The 11,098-nt window shown below is 60.0% G+C and overlaps 1 protein-coding gene across 1 annotated transcript; it reads right to left on the reverse strand.

The window, feature by feature from the left end:
- Positions 1-1,489: 1,489 nt before the first annotated feature.
- PPRC1 (PPARG related coactivator 1) lies at positions 1,490-10,976 on the reverse strand. The gene is made up of 13 exons (XM_010714615.3): positions 9,219-10,976; positions 8,965-9,117; positions 8,655-8,771; positions 5,972-8,540; positions 5,642-5,695; positions 5,279-5,339; positions 4,990-5,057; positions 4,003-4,783; positions 2,687-2,866; positions 2,496-2,559; positions 2,198-2,319; positions 1,965-2,116; positions 1,490-1,819 (listed from the first exon to the last, which is right to left on the reverse strand). The coding sequence occupies exons 1-13, from the start codon at positions 9,276-9,278 to the stop codon at positions 1,716-1,718; spliced, it is 4,485 nt and encodes a 1,494-aa protein (XP_010712917.1). The 5' UTR covers positions 9,279-10,976; the 3' UTR covers positions 1,490-1,715.
- Between the last annotated feature and the right edge of the window lie 122 nt (positions 10,977-11,098).

An 11,098-nucleotide genomic window follows, 5' to 3' on the forward strand; every position in this document is an offset into this window, starting at 1 on the left:
GAGATGCTGAAGTCTTAGAACAAGATGAGCATCCCTTCCAGTTCTTGGGGGAACCTCTGAGCTTGGAGGAGTGGAGTCAGCCTGAACCCCAAGGGCTGGGATCCCAGAGGAGGGAACCAGTGCAGACCATGAGGGGTTCTGCACAGCGTGGTTGGTGTCTGTGTGTTTTCAGGCTGAGCATCGCAAGTCAGGTCCTATCAAGCTTGCCCACCCCCCCATGGTGATGTGGGTACCTGGTCCTATGCAACCCACACCCCCCAAGGCCCCAAATAACCTTGTCTGAGGAGCCTTTGCCACCAGCTGGGCAGCAGGAAAGCACCTTTCTGCAGCTCTCGCAGCCTCCACAACAGACTTTAAATCAATAACCCCAGAACACAGGGCCGGGTTACTGCGAACGGAAACCATTAAACTGCAACGCAGGAGGATAAAGCCAGCCTCCAGCACTTGAAAGATTTATAGGGCACAACAGCAGGGTGTTAATTCTTTTGGCAACACAAACGCTTTCACACCCACTGCTTTCCCTCAGCCACAGGAGCAGGGAGAGGGGACCGTGCAGCCCAGGGATGTGCATGCAGGGTGATGCTGTGCTCATGGGGCTGCCTGAATGCCCGGCAACCATGGCGGCCAATTCCCTCCTGGCCACTAGCACATAAGGCTGTTACACACATCTGGATGTGTCCATAGAGCATCTCACTCAGCAGGGTGCAAAGGCCCAGCCAAGGGCTCTGTAGAGCTGCATTCCCATTGACATCCCTCTGCATGCAGCCAACTCCTCAATTTCTTCCCTGGGCAATGTCCAGGGCCAGGCAGGGTGGGAGACCACGTCAGAGCCTCACCTCACATACCTGTGGTAGGAGGAGGAGCCCTGCCCAGAGCTAAGTCAGGGCTCATGCCACCAGGATGCAGACAGAAGCAAGGCTTTGCCTCTCCAAAATCACTGCACTTCCCAGAGGCCCATGCACATAGTGGTAGATCTTGTGATCTTGCGCTCTGCCCATCACCCCCATCCCCTGTAGGGTGCAGTCACAGCCTCTACTTCAAGGGACAAGGTGTCAAACCCCTCTTCCAGTGAACGGGAGCAGAACCAAGCAGCAGTCTGGAAGGGGACACATTACCATCCTTGCACACCTGGTCCCCAGTGCTGCTGCCACAGTGGAGGGCTGCAGCTCCCATATCCCATTGGAGCAGCTGTGGATGGGGATCTTGTACTGCCCCTGCGTGGCCACCACGGGAGGTGCACGTGGCCCCAAAACCTACAGATTGCCAGTGAGAGACAGAACCTGTTCACCCCGTGTTAGGCCATTTAGGGGCTAACACAGGGACTTGAGTGCCTCGGCATCCTGCCCCGCTTCCCAGACATCCCAAACCCAAGGAGCGCACGGTGTTAAGAAGTACCTATACCCTTCCCTGTCCCAGGGCCAGACCCAAGGAGCCTCCTGCCCACCTTGAGCACTCAAGGGGCCACACCAAGGAGGAGACAAGGCAGAGCTGGGTTTGGGCATCCACATTTATTACACGGCTCGGCAAGCCCGAGGCTGCCACTCACCTAGGCCCTTCCAGTTGATGGAAAACTGCCCGTCCTCCTTAAATACTGGTTATAAAACAAATTTTTTTCCTTTTTCTTTTTCTTAAAAACCTCATCTTTCACTCCATACTTTTTTTGTCTTTTGTATTCGAGTATAAAAGCGGGGGCGGGCGCTCCGCCGTGCTTGCTGCTACCTCCGCAGGCTGCGCTGTGCCTGCCGCAGCAGCGTGTCGAAGTCCAGCGAGTCGAACTTGCTCTTCACAGGGGCTGGATCGAAATCCTCTCGGTTGGAGTCTAAAAGATATGGGGAGAGCCTGCCCTGAGCCACATCCAAAATCAGTGCTGGGCTGGGAGAGGATGCAGGGAGGGATGGGGCTGGGGGGAATCCAACCACCTGCCGAATGCACGTGGGAAGGAAGGGATCTAGGGTGCAACTCACCCAGGTCGGCATAGTTCCTCCTGCAGAACTGCCGGCGGCCACCAAAGCACAGATCAAAAGGCTGCTCATCTGGACGTCGCAGCTTGTGCCCGCTCTCAATGGCAGCGAAGGCCTCCTCAGCATAGCGGTAGGTGACAAAGCCATAGTTGTCCCTGGAAACAAGAAGGAGATGAGCGTGGACACGGTCACACCACCCTCTTGAGGAGCTGGGAAAGACCAAGGAGAGCTCTTACCCCTCGGAGCGGAAGTGCAGGGTGCACTCCTCGATGTCCCCAAACACCGAGAAGCGGTGCCGCAGCTCTGACCGCGTCATCCTGCTGGGGATCTTGCCAATGAACACAACTCGCCGCTCCTCCTGTGGGCAGGGGCACCGTCCTGTGAGCTAATGATCTAAGGAGTCCCAAATCCAGCTTCCCAGCCCCACAACACATCCAGCATTCATAGAATCATCAGTGATGGAAAAGACCTCTAAGACCATCTAGTACAATCGTTGACCCACCACCACCGTACCCACTCCCTAAATCCACTCACTATTGCACGTTCCTTCTGGAGGATCCTCTGCCTTTGGTAATGGTCCTGTGCATCGTAACTGTATCTGTAGAGCAGAAAACAAACTTGTGAGCTATAGGGTCGAGGAAGGTGTTGGAAGAGAGTGATCCCAGGAGCAAGACACAAGGGAGACACCTGAGGAGTAGGCGTTCTGTCAAAGGGACCACACTCACCTTCTCCGTCTGTTACTCCTCCTGCAGGGAGAGGGCGAACGGGAGCGGGACTGCCTGCGGGACGGGGACCGGGAGGAGTAGGAGGATGAGGAGGAGGAAGAGGAGGACCTGTCTCGGGACCTGCCACATGACCCGCAGCTGGAGCGGGAAGACGAGCTGTGGGAACATCTTGAGCGGTACCTGGAGGGAAAAAGAGAAAACTCAGCACCTGTGTCCAGCACCACGAGGCTCTCGGGAAGCAAGAGAGCTCCATTCTGCCAAAACACCCAGCACGGCACATAGACAAGACCTATCAGTATCCTCAGGGTGAGCCTGGCTATGGAAACATCTGCCCACGTTTGCCAGGGAGAACGAAGGCACTACAAAGGTGCTGCTCCAAACCCCACAGCCTAAACGGAGTAGGATCTCTTCGCACAACCTCTGAAGAGCAAGATATGGGTATATGGGAACCATTCAGCATGGCTGCAGCCAGGTAAGGATCCAGAGAATGTGGAGCTGCTGCACTGAACTCTACATGGCACACAATGCTAACGGAGCCACTGCACCTGCATAGCATCCAGCAGCCACCCCAGCCAAGAGCCAAGTGCCTCCAACCATACACACCATGGGCCATGGCATTCACCCACTATGGGCTTCACTGCCCACAGCCCCTGGCCTCCAAGCAAAGGGGCAGCACCCCAAACCCTCCATGGCCAAGCTGCGCAGCCTCCAGTCAGCAATAAGGTGCACACACTGCCCACAGCTGGACTCTGCCATTGACAAACCCAAGACCCAAGCCCAGGGACTGGCACACAGCTTCTGGGGGACAGCAGGTCAGGCTGGCATCATCCATGGGGACACTGGCCAGTACAATGTTCAGGAAAAGAGGACAGAGGGAGTCCCAGCCCAGCTGGGTTGAGTGGCAGGGACACATCCTTGCAACACCCAGACGCACAAAGGCTCCAAAGAAAGTTACCCCGCAGATGCCTCAATAAGGAGTGCGGGGAAGCAGCAGAACAACAAACCCAGATGGGTTGCTCCCTGCTGTGCCTGCAGCTTATCTCATTCCTACATTTAGGGCTGCACCAGTACAAACACCTGCATTAATCCCAGAGAAAGCACCCAAAAGCCAAGGCATAACCAAGGGCTGGCATGCGTGCTAGCACATGGTGGGGCTCCAGGAAGGACAAGGAGGCCTTGCTCAGAGAGGGGACTCAGCCAGTCCTCTAACTGTTTAGCTGCTCACTCCTTCGGAGGGACCACAGGGAAACACCTTTGCAAAAGATCAGCCACCAGGCAACACCCAAAGAGCACGCTGACAGCACTCTGCCACTTACCCTCGCCACCGCTTGGGCGGTGGGGACAGTGACCGTGACCGGGATCGGGAGGATGAGGATGATGATGAAGACTCGCTAGCTCCATCCGAGCTGGAACTGAAGGAGCGGCTGGCCCGGCTGCGGCCGGCCCTCCAGCTGCCTGCAGAGGGGCTGGGCGAGTCCTGCGGTCTCCGGTAGCAGCGCAGGGACTTCTTGGCAGCGACACGGCCAGGCTGGGTGCTAGGGGTCCACACCTCCTGGTCCCGGCAGGGAGACGCGGCCGGGGATAGGAGCACTGAGGTGGCGGGGCTGTCACCCCCGGTGATGGCCTTGCTGGGGACGCTAGTCCGATAATCCAGGGGGGTTGGGCAGGCAGCCCCCGGGGACTCCTGGCTGGGCCCCACTGAAGTGGCGGGGGCCGGCTTGGGCTGGTCCAGCGTCCGTTTGGTTAAGGAGGAGATGGGCTTGATGGTGATGTCCCGGTGGTGTTTGACGTTCCAGCGGGAGCCGCTCTCAGTGGCGGGGGGCTGCGTGCCAGCGATGCTGCTGTTCTCCAAGCGTGTCGTGCGTGGGATGCAGTAGTCATGGTCACCTGAGCAGACGTGGCTGGGGGCTGCGCTGCCAGGTGCTGGGCTCCTCCCCTGGAGCTTGCTCTGGGGCAGGGGTTTAGCTTTTGTGAGCTTGGTGGTCCTCTGACTCCCTTCCTGAAGTGCCGAGACGGGTGACTTGGTCTTGGCCAGCATTGAGACAGTTGGCAGCGGCTTCCAGAGCTGGTGGGGAGGGGTCGCCGGGGGGGTGAGCCCTGCAAGAGTAGCACAGAGCTGTTAGGAGGGGGATCCTGATGGAAAAAAAAGAGGGGAACACCCCTCATTGCAGTCCACCTGGCTGGAGACCTCACCCAAGCTCCCAGCTCCCCTCAAGCCCTGGTTTCCCCTCCAGGCAGCTCCCAGCCCCACAAAAGCCCTCGATAAGACTCCAGGTGCTCCCCTCCCCGCTTCTGGGCATCACCTGCCACGTTGGCCAACTCCGAGGCCTGTAGGCTGTCCGGGGGCTTCCTCTCTGGCTGGGGCTCCGACCTGAGAAGGGGAAAGGAGCTCTGTAAGAAGCAGCTGCCTCCAGATTCTGCTCTCAGGGACACTCGTACCCACCCAAGCTGCCTGAATAGGGGGCACGCAATATCCAAGAGCTGCAAAGACAGACCTTGCAGATCCCAGTCCTACATCCCTCTGCCAGGACTGAACAGCCCAGGGCTGCCCCGGGGCTCCATGCTGAGGCACATGGAGAACCCTGTACTCACCCAGCACTCCTTGCTGGCCGCCTTTCCTCAGGGGACTGAACAGGAGCCTCCTCCTTCTTAGCTGAAAAGAGAGTGGGTGGGTGAGAGCAGAGCTGGAGGGCAGCAGACAGACTGTGAACATGAGGAAGAGGTTTCAAGGCATCCCGGCCCTCTGTAGAGCTTTTGCCTTTTCTTCCACTTTTCTTCCCACCACCATCTCCTCAGCTGCCCCAGAGATCTCTGAACAACTGACTCAGGACAGAAAGGAAACAAAGGCAGAGAAGCCCCTGGACATGGCACCCACACAAGGTAATACCACTTTAGGAGCACACGCAGCACAAGGACACAGAGGACCCTACAGGGGACAACGTGCTGCATCCTCACCTTCGGATTTCTCAAACTGCTCCAGCAGGCTGGACAAGTCGGCAGCTTCGATCCCTGGACCAGGAGAGAGTACAGGTCAGTTTTGCCTCCACCCTCTTCCCCTGGGCACACTTCAAGCTACAGTAGCTTCAGTGCCTCCCACAGCAGGGACGGGAGTACCCAGCTCTGGAGTCCCAAAAGGACCAGTTTAGGCACAGTAAGCCCAGGCTGTAGGCAGTGAGGATTTACAAGATTGCCAAACACACTGTCCAAGCCCACAGACACAGCCTTGCCACCCTCACCCTGCTGCAAGGCAGCAGCTGGAAGCACTTCCCGCAATCCCCCACTCACCAATCTCACTGATGAAGGCCTGCACAATGTCCTGGTTGCTGTCACTGGGCTGTGCAGGGCTGATGAGTGGTTGGTGCCTCCAGGGCCGTGCAGTGGGTGGCTTGCTGCTCTCCCGGCATGGTTTTGGTGGTGGTACTAGAGCCTGGGTGATCGGCTTGTGGCTGGGTGGCTCCAGTGGGGTCTTGGCTGGCCCCACAGGCTCCTCTGTAAGGTAGGTGCCAGGGGACCCCCTAGCAGGGATAACAGCAGCTGACATCTCTGCAGGAACTTGAGCCGGGGCGGCCTTCGAGAGCTGGATGGGTGCTGCAGGTGGGGGCTCCACCAAGGGTTGGGTGGGAGCAGCCTCAGCTGGAGATGGTGCAGCAGGAGGGATCATGCTAGGCTGAGCAGCAGCACCTGATGGAGTTTCTAGTGGCTGGGTGGGGGCCGGAGCCGAGGGTACCTTGGGGAAGGAACTCTCCCCCACCAAACGTGCCTGCCTCCTAGCATTTGACACCCTGCTGACCCCTGGTCTGGCCTGGCTGCCTGCAGTCCCCATCTCACTGCCTGGGGATGGCTGCACAGGGATAGCTGGCAGCTCCAGGGCTGGGGGAGACTGCCCATGCAGGAGGGCCGTGCTGGGGCAGCCACCAGCTGGGACTGAAGAGGCCGCTGCACCCTGCAGGGCAGGATCACCGTATGCCATAGGAGGCACTGGAGGTGGTGGAATGGGGATGCCTGGCCAGTAAGATGGGGGGGCCCAGCCCACGGGGCCATAGGGGCCACCGGGGATGAAAGGTGGGGGGGGGGGCAGGGCCGGCGGGGGCCAGGGCCATGGGTGGAGGCGGGAGGCGTGGGGCACCATGTGGAAAGTGCCGGGGGGCCCAGCGCCAGGCGGTGGGGGCAGAGCATGGCAGCCCAGGGGCTGCGGACCAAAGCAGGGCCAGGAAGGCACAGATGGATACACGGCATAAGCACCAGTAGTAGCCGGTGGTGGCATCCCAGGGGGAGCTGTCCCAGCAGCTGGGGGCATGGTAGGTGCAACAAAAGGTACTGGTGTCACTGGAGGTGGTGGGGCTGAGGCAGGTGCCGGAGCTGGTGCTGGAGCAGGAGCTGGTGCTGGAGCCGGAGCCAGAGGTGCTTTGTTGGTAGGAGGAGGCCCAGCAGGGGAACTGGCTGATTTCTCCAGGCTCTTCTGAGCCCTACGTGTTTCGGTGGATGGGCGTGCAGGTGCCATCAGACAGGGAATGTCTGCCAGCTCGGTGGGAGGCTCAGGGACACTGGGCCACTTGCTGGCTGCTTGCTTCTTGCCCTCCTTCCCGCTTCCCATGCTGGACTGGCGGTGCTGCATGCGCATGCGATACTCCCTCAGGCTCAGGGCCTTGGGCTTGGCCTCCTTGGGCAGGGTCTCACTTGGCTCTGCTGTGGGCACGCTCTGGGTGGGCTCCATGCCTACATCCTGCTTTGGCATCTCAACATCTGGCTGTGCAGCCCCTTTGTCCTCCTGCTCCACCGGGCTGGGTTGCCTTGCTGCTAGCGGCTCCTCTGTGGTTTTCTCCACAGGCACAGCAGTCTCACCCTTCTCCAGCACTGTGTCTGTCATTTCTGGCTCCAACTCTTTTGGCAGCTCCGGGGGCTCCTTCGTGGGCAGGGAGGCCCCTGCCGTGCCCCGGTGGCGGCCACGTGGCTGTGGTGCCCGCTCAGCATGCAGCTCCATCTGCCCCTCCTTCCGTGCTTGCTCCAGTTGCCGTGCCAGGAAGTCAGAGACCTGCAGCGAGGGCCGTGCTGCCCGCCGTGACCTGCCTGAGTGCACCCGGTGTGCCATGCAGTCTCTGCCTGCCCGGCCCTCCTCACTTGGACCTTCCTCCACTTTCTTTTTTCTACTCTTCCTTGCTCTCTCACGGCCACGTCCCTTCTCACAAATCTCACGCTTGTTGTTCACTGTAGTCTCCATAGGAGTCTTGCTGTCCAGCGCTGCACATGAGGGCTCCTGCCCAGGTGGTTTCTCCTCCTCCTCCACTCCAGTTTCAGGTGCTGGATCTCCTGGCAGCTCCTCTCCGTGCACTGGGATTGACTCCGCGTTGCCCTCTGTGCCCAGTAGCTGGGGTTCCAGGTCAGGGAAGTTGGGGGCCAGGGGCTGCAGCACCACGGGGATCTCCATGTTCTCACCCTCCCTGGGTACGATCTCCAGCACAACGGGGCCGCTCAGTAGCTCCTTGGCCATGGGCTCGCTCTCGGGGTCCACACACACAGTGAAGGTGGGCAGGCAGTAGGGGTGCATGGATTTCACCAGCTCGCTCAGCGACACATCACCTGTGTTGATGACACAGGGGTCTTCGTGCTCCTCCGCCACCACCTCAGGCACATTCATGGAGAACTCTGCAGCCTCCATGCTGCTGTCCAGCTCTGGGCTGGAGGCAGCCTCCTCATCTTCCTCCTCCCCGTCACTACGCTGCAGGGGGAGCTGCTCATGGGCACGGGGCCGCCCCTGCTTCCTCTCCATCCGCGGGGTGCTGCAGGTTTGCTTCTTTGGTGGTGATGGGTCCTCCAGGCCGTGAGCAATGCAGTCCCAGGCCAAATCCACGTCGGTCTGGAAAGGGGAAACCAGAGCTCATGTCAGCTCCCACCACTTAGCGATGCTCTCTTCCAGCTGCACTGGGGGCATCACCACCCCAGAACCACTCCTCCAGCTCTCCCTGCTCACCTTCCCAGCTTCGGCTATGCTGCCACCGCTGCTGAGGGACCAGAGACCCTTGGGCTGCTCCAAGGCAGGGCTCTTGCACTCAAGAACTGGCCGGGATAGGCTGAGAAACTTCTGGAACTGGTGAAGAGATGGATGGAGGATGATGCATGGAAGGTACAGAGCTCCCAACAATGTTGTCACCTCACCCCAGGCTGGCTGTGCAGATCAGCACAGAGGTCCTGAGCCTCCTGTGAATCCCCCATCCTACCGAACGCCACACGTGAAGGTTCAGAAGGGCATTTTAAGTTGAAGGAGAGGCCCCATCACTCACCGAGGGGTTCTCCCGCTCCCGCAGCGAGGTCAGCAGCTCTGTGTCCACAATGGTGTCGAAGGGGGACAGGGTCTCATCATCTGTGCTGTCCAGGATCTCCGTGATGGCAGTGAGCAGGGACAGCTCATTCTGTGCATCCAGGCAGACCTTGCCCTGCAGGAAGAGCGGGTGCTAGCTCAGAGGGCACTAGGGCACAGCTGTGGGGCAGCAGGGCCCCAGAGTGGCCCAGGCCACCACCATGCACAGGGACCCACCTCGCTTAGGGAGAGGTCCTCGATGATGGAGATGACAGAGGAGTCAAGGTAGTTCTGCATTGTCCCCAGGATCTCCTCAGCCTCTGGGATGGTTTCTGTATCCAGCGACAAGTTCAGGTCATCCTCCTCAAAGGAGAAACACTACAGAATGTGGGGTAAAATAGATCAGCACTCCACAAACCATCACCACACACCTCCAAATGAGCAAGAAGGTCAGACAGCACCACAGAGACCTTCAAAATCCCTCACTGTCTGGGGGAGTCCACACAACCCCACCCCACTGCACGAAGCCCCACAATGTGCTGTGCCACCAGTCCTGGGCCCCTTTCCACCATCACAAGCGGCATCGCACTGAAAGCTCTCACCCAGCAGTTTTGGGACTGGTGAAGGACAGCGAATGAAGCCCAACACATCCCATATGTGTCTGATAGCACACTGCTCGTGCTCAGTGGGCAGGGGAGATGCACATTTCCCTCCTGCGCCCACAGACCATCACATGCTCCTTTGGCTTTGGCTGTCGGCGCTTCAGATAAGCCCAAAACATTACAAAATGTGCAGGGCTCAGCAACAGGGATGCATCCGGCTGTCACTGCCAGGGCTGGAACCATCACTGCTCCCAGCAGACAGCACTCATGACCCAGCATCAAAAATGCTCCTCGCTGCTCATCCCAAGCACCCTAGGTCCTCTGTCCTTCCCAGACCCCTGGCACATAGGGGTAAGGCTGCACCACAGCCCCTGCCAGCAGCAGAGGCACAGCATTGGTGTGTTGCCGGCACGAGACAGTGTTTGGGTTCCTGCTTGCAGATGGGCTTTTGCAGAGATAACGCAGCCGGGGACAATAAATGCCCCAAGGACAGAGACCTGGGTGAGCTGACAGGGAGCTGCCAGGCAGCCTTCCTCCCCCGAAACACAGCCAAACTCCAGCCCCACACCCAGGGGTCAGCACTATGCAGCCCACGGGTGACATTCCCAGTGTCCTTTCTAGCGTGTGGAGAGAAATCAAACCCTCCCACTCCCAGGGCCCTTTCCAGCCAGCGAGAAGGCCATATCCCAATGCTCCCCAACTCCTTTGACTCAGTGCCTCGCCAGGAGTCCCACAGTCCTGAGTCACCCGCGTTCCCCGGGGACTCCCTTTGATCCACCTGGGGCCGGGCACCTCCTCCTGCCCTCGCGTCGGGGCGGGGGCACAAACCCGCCCGGCCTGCTCCCTGCAGAGCCCCTGCTGTGTCCCATGGTTGGCTTTAAAGTCACGGGGATGCTGAAGCATGGGTATGGGCCCTGAGCACACTGCACCCAGGGCGCACATCGGGTACCATCGGTGGGGAAAGCATAGGACACCCGCAGCCCCAAAGGGAGGGCCAAGTGCTCTGTGGGGCTCTCCCACGTACCAAAGTCACAGGCATTACGGGCACGTGCCCACGAGCTGCTCGCCCCACAGAGCTGTGCAGGGACACGCGCGTCCCGGCTGCGCCCCGGGCAGGGCGGGGAGCTCCGGCGGAGGGCACGGCCAGCGACTGTCGGGGAGCGCCGCACATAGAGGCAGCGCCGTCCTCAATGGGCGTTACGGTGCGAAGGGCGGGGGTCTCCTCACGGCCGTGTCCAAGCGGTGGGATGAGGGCACGACGAGGGATCTCGACGGAAATCTAAGGACCGCCTTAAGGATCGCAGGCACGGCCGAGGGACACGAGACAGTGACACAAGGGGCGGTCTGCGGCACCGCACCGAGCTAGGAAGGGCAGGGACGCGCAGCCCCCCAGTACCTGACCCCCCCCAGGTGATTCCCACACACCCGCCGGCCCCGTCCTCCCGTTCCCCCACTGTTCCGCCGGGCCGCTGACACCGCGCGGAGCCCGCGCCGACGGCAGCACCCGCCCGCTGC

The sequence above is a fragment of the Meleagris gallopavo genome, chromosome 8, assembly GCF_000146605.3.
Source record: "Meleagris gallopavo isolate NT-WF06-2002-E0010 breed Aviagen turkey brand Nicholas breeding stock chromosome 8, Turkey_5.1, whole genome shotgun sequence".
Lineage (NCBI taxonomy): Eukaryota > Metazoa > Chordata > Aves > Galliformes > Phasianidae > Meleagris > Meleagris gallopavo.